The 18,841-nt window shown below is 41.9% G+C and overlaps 1 protein-coding gene across 1 annotated transcript in view; it reads left to right on the forward strand.

The window, feature by feature from the left end:
* ADAMTS2 (ADAM metallopeptidase with thrombospondin type 1 motif 2) overlaps nt 1-18,841 on the forward strand; it is a gene marked incomplete at its 5' end in the record, with an annotated part of 181,132 nt that overhangs the window by 119,216 nt on the left and 43,075 nt on the right. Inside the window, 2 exon segments of the mRNA XM_082063720.1 lie at nt 1,793-1,995; nt 12,407-12,490. Of these exon segments, the coding sequence (XP_081919846.1) occupies nt 1,793-1,995; nt 12,407-12,490 (287 nt within the window).

An 18,841-nucleotide genomic window follows, 5' to 3' on the forward strand; every position in this document is an offset into this window, starting at 1 on the left:
CTGGGCTCTGCGTGAAGAGTGAATTTTCATGCTGAATCATGGATTCTGACCAGATTAATTTAAAAAACTTGCAACCCCAGGAGCAGAAGCTGCTGGGAGCCTTAAGGCTGGCAGCGAGAACATGGTGTTTCTGCTTACTAGCCGCAATAAATGCTGCCCTCCCAGGAGAAGGATGCTGTGGCTCCATGGGAATGTAGGACCACAGCATGTGGGTTTCTGTCTGTCTGGTGAGCAGGGGCAGCTCTGCCGTGGCCTGCAGCTGCGGGTCTTGTGACAAACATGTCCTTGGAGCTTGGTGGAGAAATGGTAAAATGCTGCTGGGGTAAATGAGTCTTTCAGGGACTGTCCTTCGACTGGAGGTTTCTTCTAGGACGCTCAGAGACAGGCGTCTCACACACAAGGCACAGCCTGGAGCATGGGGCACTCAGGGACGCTGCGGTGGGGCTGGCTGTGCATCCCTCGGGGCAGCCCGAGGCTGTAGAGGTTGGAATGTTGCTGTGACCGTGGCAGGAGCTGCAGGCAGCTCTACTCGGGCTGTTCATTGCCCAGGACCTGCTGAAATGGCAGCCTGAGGCTGCTGTCTAAAGGCAAGAGCACAGATGTTCTCGTAATGAGCCCAGTGATCTGGTGACTCATTCATCCCTTCCCAAGCAGCCAGTTTTGATGTGAAAACTTCAATAAATGAAGATGGAGAATCCACTTTTGTAGCATTTCCAAGACTTGTTTCTTATTTCTGCTTTGAAGGAGATGGCTTTAGCTTCCTCCCTTTGCTTTCTATTATGTTTTTGTGAACTGAACTGGGAGCCTTTTATCAATCCACAGAGCTCTCACTGCCTTTCTTCACCTCTGAGCAAGTCTTTTCCTGACATTCTCTGAAATCAAGAGATTCTAGTTGGGCTTTTCAGGTCTCTTGTAGTGCAAATGATAATAATGATATTAATGCTAATAATTGTTATTCTGTAGAGTGAAATGTCAAGATTCCATGTTTTCATGTTAATTTTTAGTACATAGGTGCTGCATTAACTGTATCCCGTCCTGTCAGAGAACATGCTTTTCATATCACAGAGGCCATTAGAAATCGTTAGTAATAAAGTTGGCTGCTATTGTGCCTGATGGATTGGTCTTTGACATACAATAATGCAAAGTGACATGACAAATTGGGAATGAAGGATGAAAAGCTGTTAAAAGAATTGTGAATGTAGTTATAAATGAATTCATTTCATATCTAAAATGTGTTCCTAAATTGTACCGATAAAGAGGATCCATGTCATCATTGTTGAATTACATGTGTGTATCCAGGAAATAATGTATTGAAGCAGGAGGGGTTAGTTTGTTACTACTTGGCTGGATATAAAGAAGTTATATTGGCAGCTGCACTTGACTTGAAATAGGTTTCTGTGGGCACCAAGATCAGATTTTAAAGTATGGTGTCTGTCTTTTATTGTGGTTCTGATGTGGAGGGTATCCTTGGGTAGCACGAGACCCCTTTTAAGCAACAAGTCTTTTATTGCAAACAGCTCCATTCTTCTCATCGAGACATTGATATGACTTACTGTCCTTTTGGCCTTGTATTTATTATGCAATATGACTTTGAAGAAAGTGTTGCTTTTACTTTGCAAAGTCAAAATCTCTTGGGTCAGATTTCTCTCTCATTTAGGTCATTTTTAATTGACATTGAGTGAGACTAACACAGAACGTAGCAAATGCTGCTGCTTCCAATTTATACCAGTTTAACTGAGACCTGAGCCTGAACCTCCCTTGGTTGATGACTCGTTTGTGTGTTTGATTTCAGCGGCTAACCTCACTAATTTGGACAGTCTCGACAGCGCGTTGGGCTTTGTTGAAGACCGGGTGCGCAGATCCAGGCAGCGCTATCGAAGGCACGCGACGGACGACGATTACAACATTGAAGTCCTTCTGGGGGTTGATGACTCCGTTGTTCAATTCCATGGGAAAGAACATGTTCAGAAGTACCTGCTGACCCTGATGAATATTGTGAGTACAACCCTGCTGACTGCACTGGGGGAAGGCACTGAAAGGAGCTGAATGGAGGTTGGTTTAGCTAACTGAATAAGACAGAACAGGTTTGCCTCGTGGCAGGAGGTGAAATAAGTCTAGGAGGAAAATCCAGGCCACTTCCAGAATAAAAGAAAAAAACAAAAGGGGAGACAGAAAAGAAGATAAAAAAGGGCCAAGGAAGAAGCTGGCTGTGCGCCTTTTAAAATGCTCACAGTTCTGCTTATGGGCTTTGGTGGATGAGGGCACAGGGTCAGGGGCTCATGTTCTTGGTAGTCATTATGTTTTAGGTGATATTCCCTTAACCTGAGCTCCCTGCTGAAAAACATGGTTTGGGGAACTGTCTTCAAATAAGGTTCTATTAGAAACTTCAATTGGCTTATACATTTTAAAAACTACTCAGTTCAATTCTTTGATTCCTCAACAACTACGTTAGGTCCCAGGCTGCCTACCTACTCCTTGTTCACCCTGCAGCAAAATGTTATGCACTATATCACTGAACTTTCTTAAATTGATTTAGTATTTACTCCATGATTGACATCTTTAGGTTTCCTTAGTTAAATATTTAATCTTCAGAAACATGGTCTGTGCAACAGACTATATAGTGTAATGGTGATGAAAGGAGACACTGGAGAATATTATATTTGAAAGAACGGTATTTTCTTTCTCAAGATCAGTGCAGCAGCCCTGCAGTACCCTGGTCAGTAAGCAAGGATTCTATTTTGTGGGAAAAGAATCAAGTTTTGAAAAATCATCTCTATTATAGATCAAAATCAAAATACATTTTATTCAAAAATTGGAAGTGAGTGTAGCCCCATTCATAGGCAACTCTTTCGGAGTTGACTTTCTTCATTCTCATTTGGAGCAGGAGTCTTGTCTGAATAAAACACTCTTCTGTAAAAACTTTCAATTCAGTGAACGTATGTTCTTAGTGAAATATTGTTGAGTAAAGAGTTGTAGAACTGCTCTGTTTTGACAAATAGAGTGTGACTGCTGAAGTTTAGAGTCATGTCAAGAGAATGAACGTCTGCAGGTGACCTCTTGGCAACACAAACCATAGAGGCAGATGTATGGACAGAAATCTGGGCTATTGGGTACATTTGCTTGGGATGTATTTTTTTCCAAGATGTATTTTTTTAATTATGAAGTTTGTTTTTTTCTTTCTTTATTACATTATTTTAACAATGTGTAGAATGTCACTGTGGAATACAATTTAAGAAAATCCCTTGTGTGACATGAATTCAGTTGCACTGACTTTTTATAACAGTATTGTAAATAGTTAAAAACCTGCACTAACATTAGAGTTACAGGGTACTTAATGTCTGCTCTGATGGATGTAAATACATATATTCTAACAAAAATGATATAGTGAATTTCATTTATTTGTGTGGTTTGTTTCCTCTGAGGCTTAAAACAAAGTCTACTGTGAAACAGATGGTTTTATATATCTCTAAATTAACAAGCCAAACAGGCCAAACCAGGAATGTGGCAAAGAGGCTGAAATAGATTAAACAGGACTCTCTACTTAGCATGTCACTTAAATCTATTTTTAAGAATTAAAATATACAGTAATGGTAAAGAAGCCATAAATGTTCCAGCTCTGGAAGATACTTTTTCCTAATTTTAGTAAACCACCCAACACAAATTGTAAGAAATAACAACTCTGCAGCATGCTGTCTGTGCAAGTGGATTAGAAAGTGCAGCCTGTGTAACCAGAGGGCTGTCGGAGCTCTTGGCAAAGGCAGTAGCTGTTCTTTTGGGAGATCTGAGGTAGAAACATGTCTTTTGGGGACTGTCCTTTGCCTTATGTCCAAGATGTGAGGAGCTATTTGAAGTCCACAGGCCTCTCAAGGAGGCTCAGGGTAGACTTTGGTACTCATCAGTGTGGTCCCGTTCTTCCCTTCCTCAAAACCTGGCTGGTTGCTGGAGACTGTATTTGATGTATGTGGTGGTAACCAGTTCTGTTTCCAGCTGTCCAAGCATTGCTCCAGTATAGAGGGGTTTGTTACTGCAGATACCAGGTGATGCTGGGGACCCGTATGTGTTGAGGGACATCACAACACAGAACTTCTCCTTCTCCTTCCCCTTGGCAGTGGAACTCCAGCTGGCAGCCCCTCCAGCTCTTGTCCTCATTGCTAGATGGATGCAAGGGGTATTTCTGTGGAGATCATTGCTTTGGTGTCCTTTGCTGAAATTTGCACAGTGAGTCTCCCGTTGTCCTCTCTCCTACCTCCCTAAGTAGCTGTGGTGGTGTTTTGTTTGTTTGTTCGTTTTAGAAAGTGGGCCAAGTATAAAAAGCCTTGGGATGTCCAGCTGTTAGCAGTCACATGTAGACAGTATGTTTCTAAAGAAATGCGTAGGTCCAATCATGTCTGAAAAAGAAGAGACAGCTACAAAAAATTCCAGCTGAATTTTTAAATCAGATGGAAGACCTTACCATAACCATCAGATTGTGTGTACCCTGGTGGTTTTATGGATGTCATCAATTAGCTTCATACAGTAACAAGGCAGTAAACATAGACTCAAAGAATGCATACAGCATTCAAATAGCTGAATTTGTGTGGTTCCAAAAATGAAATAAATCCCAGGTGAATCCTCCCTTATGCTCCTGGAGGCATGTAATCGCTTTCCCAGAAGCAACTCCTAGCGTGGCTGTTTTTCCCCACTTTGCTTGATTTCACTGTGTGTGATGGTGTGAGCAGTTGTCCTTAATTAACTTTTCTTAAGGATCTTGGGTGGAACCCTACAACCAACCCAATCAAAACAATATATGTTTTTCAAGCCCAGTGCAATAACTTAGTAAATCTGGTTTGTGCTGCTTAAGTGATGTGTTACAGCCCACACCTAAAAGCCATAAAATGAGAAAAACCAGGGGCCGGGTGTCCTGGCTATCTTGAATAGCTGTGCTAGTATTTATCCCAAAGTTTGGAAATGAAGTCACTCCCAAACGAGTGGTGATAGACGCCAGAGGATTTTTAACACTTTGGGCCGCAGCCACATATCGCCTGTCTGCGCGCCAGCCCTTCCAGCGCAGTGAGCTCGGCCTCTCGCCACCCCCTTTTCATCCCCAAGTCATTTCCTCATACAAAAACTCTGGTTTCTCTTGACATCCTCTCTTTTCTCTGCACGGCACCGTCAGGACATTCAGTTCATCTTTGGAAAATATGCCATTGTTTTCGCTTTAGAGACCCTCGGCTGCCTCTTGCTTGCACCGTTTTCTTTCGTGCGTCCTGCTGTGTTTTTTCCTGGGAAGGATATTAGCTTGCACAGCCCTCTGCATTTCCAAGCATGAGCCCACACATTGCACAAATTAACTTTGTATTTATAGCATGCAGGAGCATTGCAGCAGAGGAGAGATATTTGGGCGGTATCTTGCAGCTCTGTAGCTTACTCAAGAACATGGAAAGTAATTTAATTTCAGCAAGAAGGTGGTTAAAAAATCCAGGGATTTTGTCTGCTCACACAGGTGTTGCGGAAAAATCAGAAAAGCACAGGTCTAGAAGCGGCGTTGGAGAGTTATCTTGTCCCTTGGGGAACAAATGTATTGTACTGCAGGACGCTTTGGGATGAGGAGCAAGGGGCTGAATGGACATTACTGAGCTGAAGTGGGTATTGGTGGTAGCCAGTCCCAGGGCTGAAATTCTCTGATCATTTCAGAACTCTCTTAAAAATAGTTTTCAGGATGAAGCAGGACATTCGCTGCCTGCTGTGGGAGAGCAGCAGACTTGAGATCCACCAGTACATTCACCTGGCTGGGCCTGCAGCGTTGGTGAGGGCGAATATTTCAGCCTCCACGCTCCTGTGTTTAGGGTCACATCCAGGATGGATGTCCTGGTAACAGAGGGGCAGAGGCAGAATATGTGATCTTACAGTATTCTGGCCATTCTGAATAGCAGTGTCTCATGATGTGAGTTCATTTTCAAATGGTTTTGAATGTATTGGCTCCATCTGCCTTAAGTCTTCCAGTTTCATATCGCTCTTCAAATTTTGTTGTTTGTTTCCCTCCCTGCCCCAGTGAGGCCACTGTTTTAGTTTTTTCTTCTATCCTTCCTTTCTTCCTTCACCATATTCCTCAATTTCTCAACTACCTCATTTTCTAATACTGGCAATTGTCATCTGTGTGTATTTTTTGGAAGCATTTGTCTACAAACGATATACATTTTCCGATTTTAGGACAATTTCCATGGGGAAAAAAAAATCTTTAGTTTCCTTTCTGTTCCTTTGCTGTAAAAGATGTGATACTGCAACATGTAGTGGTTAGTCTGTTACATCCATGTGATAGATACATGGCCAAAATGTTTGCAATGCTAAAATCCATCCCCTCAAACTAGATAGGTGCCTAACTGCCATGATTTCAAAGGCAGATGGACCCTGAACAGGATTTATGCCTCACCCTGGGCTAGATTTATCTGAGTGTTTAGTCATTTACCTGCCTTTGAAATGAGTGAGAATCAGTTTTAAAAATTAGCCCATGGGATTATGTCTCTCCCAGACTTTACGTGAAACATCAGCTCCAGAACAAATACATTAAACAATTTTTCATTTGAATAACTGAAATCAATGGGAGTTACGCAGCTGGGGGCTTTGGAAAGTCCCTGGAGTCTTTCACCTGCATCTTTCGACACTACACACGTCTTTGAAATTGTGGCCCTGTGGCACTTTTGAATATGTTATCCACCCTCTTTAATAGGATGTACATGATACTGCTATTATAGATGAGATTTCTGCTTTTGTATCTCTGGCTGATGAGGGATCAAGATTTGCAGGTACAGAGCAGCAAGTCCCTAATGAGAGGAAAGGGCAGAAATGCCATCAGTTTCTAACTGCCAGCTGGATGAAAATTTGAAAGCATGTCTAACTCAAGCTGTTAAAAAGAAAGTGATGATTGAATACTTTGAAATAATGGTGCACCCTGTATTCAGAATCATGCTTTTTAAATGAAAAAACAGTTTTTTTAGATGGGAAGGATATTTCAGCAATATAGAACAACTGGATTTTTGAAAACTAAGTAATTTATAAGCACAAATACTCATGATTTCAAATGAATGTATTTCAACATGTACAATTCAGATCTGAACTAACTCTAAGAAGTTCCACAAATAACAAATACAAGTCCAGCTCTATTCATCTGAGGGACTTCAGCGGACAATATTTGAATTACAGCTTGTTTGAAAATTTAAATATATGTGTATGAGATAAGTCCATGTTCAGAGCGTTCACTGTAAAGTAGTCGCTGTGACTAGGGAGAAGAAGTTTCTGACAAGGCCTCGGGAGATTATTTTTGTTCATTATCTTGATTGCCATACTACAATGGAAGTCGTATGTGTGATGGCGCATTCAGGAGGATATACTGTGTCAATTAGTTAAGCATTGCTCATTATTATTAACTGAAATGTGCCTTGTTGCCCCCTTGTACACAGCACAGAGCACTGCATAGGGTTTGGCACCATCCTTGAAGTAGAGGGTAATTACTATTAGAAGGTAGATTTTTTATTTTTATTTTTTTTCCCCCTTTACTCCAAATGCCACCATGAACTTCAGCCGTAATGGTTGCAGTCAGGCACTTCTGAGTGGTGACAGTGTGGTTTATGTGATGGGGAATGGGTAATTAGGATCAGCTTTCAGGTTTTGAATGCTTTTCTTAGCCAAATGACTTCGATTTGAGGAGTTCGCCATATTTATTGCATTGACGCCACACTCCTCTCCCTTGTAGTAATATAATAAATGAATCTGTTTAATTATTTTATGATACTATGGTTGATTTTATTAAGGTGAACTTGAGACTAATTAAAACAAATACCGAGTCTTTTGGTGCAAAGGTAATTCACAGTGTTTGTGGGCAAGAATGAGGAGTTCCAAGAGCCTGAGGGAGGAACTAAGAAAAATAAATTAGTCATGAAGTCAGAAAACAAAGTCTGTGACCTTTCTAAAGCCAACGTTACAGTTGAAGGCGAGATAGAGACCCGTAACACGAAGCTGCCTAGTGCCTTGCCAGCACATCTGCTCTGGGGAATGGTTTTCATTTTGGTCAGAAGCAGCTAGCTTGGACTTGGTAACATCTACTGACTCTCACACCAGGGAAGGTAAATCAGGATGCAGACTCAGATTTACATGCAAAATGCCAGATTCTTATCTCCATTTTGCAATGTCCATTGCCAAGCTCTTCTAAAACTGCCTGTTGCCTGTGGTTTTGAGCAGGATGATAGATGTTTTCCAAATCTGAGATCACGGTTTGACCTTTAAGCTTCATGTGTGTTGTGTACTTTCATTATTCTTTTTTCCTTGTGACACTCAACTAATATTTCAGAAAAAAAGGAAATGCCTTGTAAGGACTAGAAGGGGAGACTGGGAGCCCTGGATTTTGCCTGATGACTTTCTGTGTGACTGTAGTTTATTCACCAGGGGAACTGATGTAATGTTATTCCTGTGGGATTAAGATGAAGCTTTGGGAATGCTAGAAATGTTAGTGTGGGATCTTCAAAAGCATAAAGGAGGTGATGAAAATCGAAGAGTATAGTAGCGTTTGAAGTGGGAACACAGAGAAATAAAGTGAGAGGAGAACGTTTTTGGGAGGGTCAGATTACAAAAGTTTGTGCTTAGTATCCACCATGACATTTCTGGTTCCTATTCTGTAATTCAAACCAGCCGTTTCTTGCAGAAATAGAGAATCACTGGATGCCCACCAGGCACCGAGGCTTTGCTGCAGATAATTATGATCTGATGAATGAGCTGCGTTTCGAGCTGGGCTCGAACAATGTCTTGCCAGGAGCTCTGCCATCCCATGGGGAAGGTGCTGATGATCTCCAGCTCCTCCGCGGTCGCTCCGGCAGAGATCCGCACAGGGTCCCTGCTCCACCCGAGAGCATGGAGCCATCGGGACTTTCTGCAGCAGTAGTTACATAAGGACGTTGGGCGATCAAAGAGCAGTCTAATTGGGTTGGACGGATCAGCAATTTGCGGTGGCTGAAAATCCAGATGCATAAAAACTGCATCTTGTATCACGTCCTCTCCAAATGGTTAGACATGCCCTTTGATGGCCGCTGCAGCTGGCTCAGATCCATTTGAAGTTGATGGTAGCCAGCGGTTGAAACTATTTGCTGTCCAGCGGGTGTGTGCGCAGGAGCCCGAGGAAGCGATGCTCGCCCAAGCGTGCGGGGCAACGCGGGAGCCTCGCAGGGTGTGCCGCGGGATGAACTCGGCCCCGATGATTTATGGTTCAGCGGGATGGAGCCCTGTTATGATGAAGTCGGCTGTTGTTTGCATAGCAGATACTGACAAACTGTGCAAGGCTGGGAACTCCTTCAAACTGCATGAATGAGTTTGCTGATGACTTGCCAAAATATGCAGATTATTCTTTCTCCTATTGCACGTTGGTTTAATTAGAAATTCAAGGAACCACCTGACCTTCCCTATAAATCCTGCGAGCTCTATCAGCAGGTAACCCACTCTGCACCAAAATTAGCAAAAGTACAGGTTGTTTATTACTATTTGTGTTACGGCAGTGTTCAAAACTGTCTTTTAGGATGGACCCCTGATTTGCTCAATAATAAAAACTTTGCAGTGTTTCTTTTGCAAAGCATGATGCGTCTCACAGAGGCTTAACTTATCTTTGTTGGGGGTTTTTGATGTATTCTACATGCTTACAGTGCTGACTTGAAACAGACGCAGAAGAGTTATAAAATAAGCAGAGAGGGACAGAAGAAAAAAATAAGTAGTCTTTGTTTTTCTTCTGTAGCACCAATCTGTGCCAACCTGATTTCTAAACAGAAACTTTAAATAGAAATGCATGTTTTGCTTTGATTGAAATATCCCAGAAAAATAAATCAAAGTTATCCCAAAATAGTTTGTGAACTACAATAGCTTGATGAAAGGCCCTTTACAGTATTCCACCGTGCTTTGAATTCCCTGAGATGTACCAGGCCTTCTCCATCACCCTCTATAAATGCTGAATCACTGCAGGATATCTATCTAGACTTAATGCACTCGCTGCCTTCAGTTCAGGAGCTGTGAGTTTGGAATGGTCTCTGTGTACTTTCTATTCCTATGCAGCAACATCATGTTAGACTTAACTGAACTAAGAACAACAGACCGACTCTGATTTTTCTTGTGTCGATATGAACCAGGATGCGCTACCGAAATACATGCAGATGCAGTATTGTTAATGTACTATGTAATAATTTTCACATCCATGTGTATTTATTACACAGACATCTGAACATCACATCCACTGTCTGGTTATCTCTGCTTTGAAACAAATGTTTCAGCAGTTGTGTTGGGTGAGAGCCTGGAGCTTTCTGATTCCACAGGTTGGTTGGTCATTTTGAGCCCTGTACAATGAACTGCAGTAGCTTAACTCTGCTCTCCTGTTGAAATAACAGGGGGGAACTTGGAGAATCCGAGCTAGGGATCAAGGAGGCCTCTACGGTGTGTGAACTTTCCATGATGTTTGAGAGCACAACGTTCAGTCACTTGGATCTTGTATCTTTCATTTTTTCCTGAAACAAATAGGTGAAATTTAGGCCACGATGAAGGAAAAAAAATAAAAGCATCTGCTTCAGCATATTATCTGCGTGCAGTGAGACAGTACTAGTAAAGACACGGTTTAGCTTAGAGAAAGGCGCAGAGGGTTCAATTCAGCTGCTGTGTGAAGAGAGGTTGGACTCAGCCTCATTAATGAAACCAAGACCCGGAGCTGTGAATTGACCCACTGTGTTGCAGAAAATCCAGTATCCCAAGAGAACCAAGCAGCTTTTTACAGTGCTGTGCTTTCCTATTCATTCACAGTTTGTTTGTTAGATGTGATTTGCATGAACAGTCAAACAGTGTTTCAATTCTGTCCCATCAATGTTTTCAAGCCAAGTTTCATTTTGGCACGCAACAGCGATACGGTTGTTCTGTTACTCAACTATTGTTAAAAGAGTCTTAGGTTAAATTCTGGAAGTTAATGAGAGAGCGATGTGCAGCAATTTGGATTATGCTTTGTGAACTAATTAAATACTTATTTACATGCTATGTTTACTGTTCTCTGTACACAGGATTTATTGTTCAGTACTCATTTCATGTGTAGGTAATTTACAGTTTATTTCAGCCCCATATCCTTGATGGGTGTGTTCTTAGATTCAGAAATACTGATAAAATGAATTAAAATTCACTTTAAAATGTCAATGGGGATTGCTTAGCAAAACCTACACTGCTGTATTTAGTTTTAATGATTTTTACAGCGATAAAAGATGCACCATTAAAACTAGGGCTGTTTGAAGAAACAGGACATCACTTACCGTGTTTCTAACGAAAGGTTTTCTGAATGTTACTTATAAGCTTGTAGTAATTAATCTGTTTTGTAGAAATAAAGGAAATTTAGGTGTAGCCAGCAAAGCAGTCCAGTTTGGTGCAACCTTTACCAAAGGAAAGAGGTGGTAGGAAAGATACATGCCTTGCAGGGAATCTCATCTGTCTTTTCTAATTTGTAAAGCCTAAACCCTTGCCATTCGGCTGAGCCTCATGTAGTCTTCATCAAAGAATACCCAAATCAGCCTCTTGAACAATTAATATTTGTCTTGCTTGCTTGTAGCAGTGTTTCCTACGTAATCTTGATACATCCACGTTTTATTCTCCACTCTAAATATTTACAGGTCTCTTTGCAGTGTTCCCAGGGTGATTTCCCTGTGTGCATGTTCAGTTTTGTAGCTCTAGTATTAAAAAAAGGAAAAAAAAAGAAGACAGTTTTTAATTTGCTGGCATTTTGTAGCTTTTGTTCTGCTCATGACGTTTAACATTGATTAGTTCTGACAAACAATAAAGCCAGCCCATGTGGCCGACCACGCTGTTCCAGGGAGGTATATCCTCTTGTCAGTGTGCTGGGATGGGACGCAGATGGAAGAGTTACAGGGTGCAGCTGAAGCAGTCTGGCAAATGGCTCTCAGGAGAGAGGTCCTGTCCCTCTGCTGACTTCTCTCCTTCCCTACGTGTGGTCTTGCCCAGCAGAGCTATTTGGGATTTCCCTGGGATGGCAGCACACCCAGCTGGGATGGGGCGGGGGAGCTGGGAACCTTCCTCTGAGCCGCGCTGGCTGTTGGAGCGGCTCAGCCGCATCGAGTGGGTGAACTATGATACCTATGAGGCTGTTTAGGCTGGCACTTAAATACCTGTTAATATGAGGTCTCTGTTGAAGCACTGATTTGAAATGATTTCCTGAGTTGACGGCCTGTTGGGAGGCTACAGCAGAGTTTAGAAAAGATTCCCTCTTGTATTGCTGCAATTTTCCCTGTTTTATATGTGATCACAAAGTGATCTCTGGCTTCATGACAGTGCAGAAAAGTTACTGCTGTATCACTGCTTTCCTAGTTACTCGTTGCCAGTGCCGTGCCTGAAGTGCTGAACTCTTTTGCAGGTTAATGAAATTTATCATGATGAGTCCCTGGGTGCTCACATTAACGTTGTCTTGGTGAGGATAATCCTGCTGAGCTACGGCAAGGTAAGTAAAGCTTAATTTAAATGGAGGATATCGATATCTCTGAACTTTGTTCTTTTATGAACAATGTAGCTATTGGTGACATGTATTGATTTTGTGTTTTAATTCATATGTTGACCGTACTAGTTTATGAATATAAAGAACTTTTATGTTTATATTTATTTATCATTTGAACTTCTCATTTAAAATAATTTCAGTTTCTTCTGGGTTTTCCCTGTGTCATTTGAAGTTGATGCTTAGCTCCAGCAGTCTACCTTTTCAGATTTGTTTGGAATAATCCATGAAACATAGTGAACATTTTGGTTCCTGAAAAAACACACGAGGTGTTGTGGTAGAACTGTATGTGAGTAACAATAAACACAAGATCAGTTCTGCAAGATGCTGAGGGCTACAGCCTCAGTCCATGAACTCACTTAAACCTGTGCTTAGCATCAGCGGGACTACACATGTGCGTAAAGTTAAGTGTGAGTTCTGTGGGAGAGAGGCCAGAAGGCAAGAGCACTGCAGATCCAATCTGTAATTAAGAATATAGTGTGTTCTCTTGCTCTTTCAATGGAAGGCCTTACTCCACAGACAAAACTCAGGGAAGAGGAATGAAATGCTAAATGATTTTCAGAAATGTTGACCTGCTCAGTGCCAGTGTCCTGTTTTTTGCCAAATAAACACCAAATTCCATGAAAACAGCAACATGGTGTTTCAAGTATGTTGATAAATGCCTTGGTTAAGGACATAACAATTTTAGTGCTCCCTAGCACAGCAGCATGGCCAGATGCTCAAAGCAGAGTGTTAAAATCTAGTGTCCCTCTCTGTGACTGGAGCTGCTGGCATTTGCATGTTCATGGAATAAACCTGGTCTGGAACACTCCGTGTATGTTCCTGCAAGCTGCTGAAACACCGTCAGTGAAGAGCCAATGCAGACAGTGTCGGGGTGAAGCTCCACTGACGTTCATCAGTTTGCTCTGCTCGACAGCAGCTTAGACATTTCCTCCCCTGTGCAAATGAAGGAGCTCTGAGTTTTAGTCTGGACTCAGCTGGAGACCAGTTACCTGGATTTGGTATAAATTGTTCTGTCTGAGCTTCCCTGCTGGAGAACCAAACACACCGATCCATCTCTGCTCTTCCTGCAGTGATGTAGATAACGATGTACTTAAGTGTTTTGAGTAAGCTTAATCAGATGCATGTCCTAAAATAAAAGGTAAAAGAGGTCATATTTGCCATTTTGTGATCAGAAGTTCATGGTGTATGAAGTTCCATTAAATTATGAAATAAATGAAATATCCTTGTGATTGTTGTAATAACAGAAATTTGAGGTATTGCAGATTGACTAACAATTCTGAAAAAAAATCTGATATTGCATTAGTGGTAGAAGTCAGCAGAATTAGCACATGGACTAGTCACTTCTTTGCTGTCCCGATTTCACAAGTATTTCGTAATTGTTACGCATCTCCATATTTGGCTCTGTAGATCTTTACCAGCAGTATCCTGAACTCTGATAACTTCTGCCCCTTTTCTGACAGCAGACAATAGCTATGGTAGACCTCATTTCACCTTCATAATCTTTATTGTTTGTGAAGAATAAAGCGTTGTCCATTGATAATTTGAAAGTTATCGATTTCATATTAATCTTCTTCAGAGAGGAGAATGGGATGGAGCGTGGAAACCTTCACTTGGGGGGTCATTGGCCACATCACAAAAATAGCTGTTGCAGGAGCACTATGTATCTGCTCGGGCGTAGTCTGCTGCTGGATTCTAGATCCGTAATCTGCGGTGGACGACGTTTTAGTTCCTGAGTTATCTGCTGCCTTCAGCAGGGCATGCCATGGAATCATTCTAGTATCGCAAGCTTGTCCTAAAGAACCATGAAAATAATTTTTCTTGCATTTCTGTATCTGATTCTTATTTACATGAAAGGCAAATTATGTCTTTCGGAAAAAAAGTAAAATGAATGTAAAAGGTAGCATTTCAGAGCTCCTCCACCTGGTGGTGGGGTGGCCTGCATGCCCTGCTCATATAAGAATGAATTATTTATGTTCATATTTTAAAAGCTCCTGATCAGGGGTTTAGTAGCAGGGAGGAGGTGAGGAGGTTTCTCTTCAGAGGGCTGGGATTATTTAGCAGTGGAAAAGCAGAGAGAAAAAGTGTATTGTTCTTACTTTGTGAACCTGTTCTGAGGAATTAGAACAAAGCTTTCAATATTTTACCATCCCACTAAAACACAGCAGCACGAATATTTTTAGGAACATATATTTGAAGTACATAGTAAAAGGAAGGGTGCGTGTGCAAGTTAAGGCAGGGCATGACTGAAACAGCCTGGTTGGCTTCACAGTGTGAAAATATTATCCCACTCTTGTTTGAGTAACCATTTCTTTTGAAAACATGTAGCTGAGATCTTAAGATTAGTTTGCTTCATTGTAGGCAATTTATATATATTATCAAGGGTGCCATTTCAATAATCATAATAATTACATTATGGTTCTGTAACTGATGAAGTATGTACCATCAATGTCAGGTTTATGACAGTATTCTGAGCGACTGCCAATTCTCCACCCCTGAACAGCCTTTTACTGTATTGTGTTTGGTTTTTTTTTTAAAGAGGATTATATTATTTTATGCAATATGTCATCTGTTGATTAAAAAAATATGGACAATACTTGAGTTGCATAGCAACTAGCGTTTCAGTGGTTGTTGCTTGAAGGTGCTCCGTTCCTTGAAACGAACTTATTTTTTAATGTTTTCAAACACAGTCAACTGTACATTCAGAAGTTTCAATAATTTCAGTAATTGCATTAATTGCCCCGTTAAGATGAAAAAAATGTAAGATGTTCCTTTGTGATCACATGTTGAAATTACTTTGTGAGTACATTCAGAAGACCTGACATGGCTGTCCTGAATTAAGGCTTTGTGCAATTACCTCTGAACTCAGAGCAGGGGTATGGAGGGTCGAGACCTGCCAGGGCGCTCGGGGCTCGGGCGCCGCTGGGTGGGGTGTTGGAGCAGGGGACAGCGTGGGGCTGTGCAGAGCCTGAGGTGGCTGTGCTGGAGCTCCCAGCCCTCTCCTGACTCCCCACTTTCGTCTTACTACTTCAAACAAATGAACAATGCTGTCTGACGTACCAGAGGGGCTGATGTGAAGGCTTTAACTGTGTCTGGCTGCTGCCCACTCATGTATGACCTCCAGCAATAGCATCGAAATATGTGTTCTGCAAAGGTTGCTCTGTATCTGCCGTGGCTTTGGAAGTTACCATGCATTTCTCTGCATTTTCTTTGCGTTGACTCCCAAAGTCACAGGCTTTTTTTGATGTGATCAAGTACTGCAAATACGTAAGCAGGGTATGTACGGTGCATTTTTTTTTCAAAAGGGAAAACTATGAGCTGCCTTGCTTCTGCCTTTTTGATTTTAGTAGTAGGAAGGTAGGTTCCAAATTTTGGAAACAGCTGATACACTTGAGATGAGTATATTTCAGTGTTTGGGCAAATTATTCCATTTAGTCCTATTCCAATTGTAACAGCTCCGTAATCCAGCTAGCTCTAGAATACTCAGGGGCATAAGCAAAGCAACCACTATCACCAAGAGCAGAGGAGGTGGCAAGAGATGAGCTGAAAATGGCTTTGAAAACCCTGACTGGTTATTACAAAATTTGTTTGGAAACATTTAAATCCTGAGCACTGCATAAAATCCTCTCATCGCCTCTTTGAGGTGGATGAATAAAGATTATTATTCCCATTTTACAGCTAAAAACCAAAGATGTTAAGTGTTATTTTCCAAGGCCACACGGAAGGCCACTGGCAGGCTGGGGAGAAGACCTCATAAATTCCTGGCTCCAACCCCATGCTCTGTCCGTGGACAATGGTGACTTTGTGTGCAGATGAGCTGCCCTTGCACAGCAGCAGAGAAAAGCACACGTTAGCTGGGATAGGTGTAATTAAGACAGTCATTAACGAAAAAAGAGTCAGAAAGATTTTTACAGGAACTGCAGGGGTTTCAGAAAATGCAGCCACCTGAAATTTAGGAGGAATATTTCTTGGGAAATGTGAACGTGGCAGTGCAGGACACCCCTGAACTCTCCCTTGAAGCAACGTGCACAGCTGGAGTCACCCATATTCAGACTGGAGCAGCGTGGGACAGCTGAGGGATGCTGTGTCTGCTCTGTACACATCTGGGATGGCAACCAGTAGGGAGAGCAAACCCATGTTAGCTGCAAACCAGTGCTGACCCCAGAACAACTGGCTGTACTCTGGCCATGTGTTAACTGGGTCACATTGAAAGAGGAATCTGACCACCAAGGCAGAGAACCTTTCAAAAAGATATGGAGAGGGAAGAAAACCCTTTAAGGGTTTAAGGCTTTAAGGTGGCAGTTCAGGATGAAAACTGTGTAAGGTGGATGCCTATGGTCTCACAGGACAGGACTGTTCAGCTGAGAAGGGTTTTTCAATTGTGTATGTCTGAGATACTAGCAGAGCTCCTGCTGCCTTCATTTGGTACAAGATTTCACCTTTGATCTTTTCATAAAATAGTGCTCTCTACCATCTGACCTTTTCATGTCTAAGCTTGGTGCAAGCAGGGAAGATGTTCTCAGTTCAGCCAGGATGGAAAGCGGTGGTTCGGTCAGAGCCAGGTTCTTCTCTCTGTTTCCCAGAGGATGGCACAGGTGACACAGCTGAGATGGAAGGACAAGCCAGGTTTATTCTTCAAATCTGGTGTTCATCCTTACCATTTTGCTGTTGACCATGGTTGGAGGGAAAGGGATGAGCACTCCCCTTATCTCTCTTTGTCCCAGGAAGACGCGAAGGCTCTGGCTGAGAGCAGTTGTACCTGGCAATGCAAGGAGGTTGTGAGCTGTTCATTAGAGTCACAGAATAGCTGTGCTTGGAAGGGGCCTCTGGGCATCACCTAGTCCAACCCCCCTGCTCAAAGCAAGGTCACCTAGAGCAGGTTGCTCAGAACCTGGACCAGTTGGGTTTTCAACATCTCCAAACACACAGACTCCACAACCTCTCTGGGCATCCTTTCCTAATACTTGGCCACTCTTACAGTAGAACAATAGTAACACTCTTACGTGATTGTTTGCTTGTCTTTCTTGTATTTAAATGGAATTTCTTATATTTTAGTTGGTGCCCATTGCCTCTAGTCCTTTCTCTGGACATCACTGAGAAGGCTCTTGCTCAGTCATCTTTACTCCCCTCTCCACAGGTATTTATATACATCAACGAGATGCCCCTGAGTCTCTTCTTTTCCAGCCTCTCCTTGCATTAGGTTTCTAATGTGAATTGAGTATCTAAGTTTTTCACTGACACTGGTAGATGCGGACGACCTGAAAGGATCACAGGAATCAAGCCTTGATCTTGCAGTATGCTTTACAGACGTGTCTGAAGATGGAGTTCTTGACTGCAGCCTTTGGCCATCTCCAGTAACCAGTTCTGCATAGGCTGAGTTGCAAGGCCAGAACCTACATATGATATAGTGTTTTGGCTGCTGTTCATATTTTTGCACTGTTTCCATATGTCTAGGGTGGAGATAAAGATGAGAAGAGATATTGTCCCTCTTGTTTTTTATCTGAGTAAATAGTTGAATTGCCTTATTTGTGGCATGTAATTTCCCAGTGTGTTTTGTTGGAATCTTGAAGAGTGCCGAACTGGCTGATAGCATAAACAGCTCTTTGTATTCCTGATCTGCTTACATTTATACAGAATTAGAGACTGAAACATGTTTACAAACTGCTACCATAAGATAGCTTTACAAATTCTTTGAATACAAAATGACAGTTTGCTGAATGAGCTATTTTTGTTATTTCAGTTACCATGGACACTAATAATTGTTTTTTTTTTTTGCTTGTCTTGTTCAGGATGAGAGAAGAATATGCACAACCTAATCCAATATACAATGAACAACAGAAGTGCCAAGTAGAGGCAATGTAAACTGTGTTTTGCAGAGACTTTGCACATTCAAGATGGGAAAGTCATGTGTTAAATTGTTTCCCGAATGTGTGCACTGCTATGGTTCAACTTTTGCTACCATAGTTTGAAGCCTATCAAGTTAACATATTTCTGGAGCAGCAAAGCCTTCTCTGTTGGTTCTCTTGGAGCACCACCTAATGGATGAGTTAGGAAAGGTCCCTTTCCAGCAAGCTGCTCAGCGGCCTAAATTTCCCATGTTCTTATCATCAAGTACCTGCTCATCAACACCATTGCGAAGTTGTACCCAGTTATGCCCAGTAGCAGATGAATGAAACAGTTGCTTAAGGAAAGCTGCCATTCTGGTGTGATACCAGTGTCTCTTTCGCATTTACCAGCAAGATGAACATTCTTGAAAAGTTTGTGTAGAATGTAGACTAAATTTACAGTTTTCTTCTAAGA

Source organism: Streptopelia decaocto, assembly GCF_964273445.1.
Source record: "Streptopelia decaocto genome assembly, chromosome: 12".
Classification (NCBI taxonomy): Eukaryota; Metazoa; Chordata; class Aves; order Columbiformes; family Columbidae; genus Streptopelia; species Streptopelia decaocto.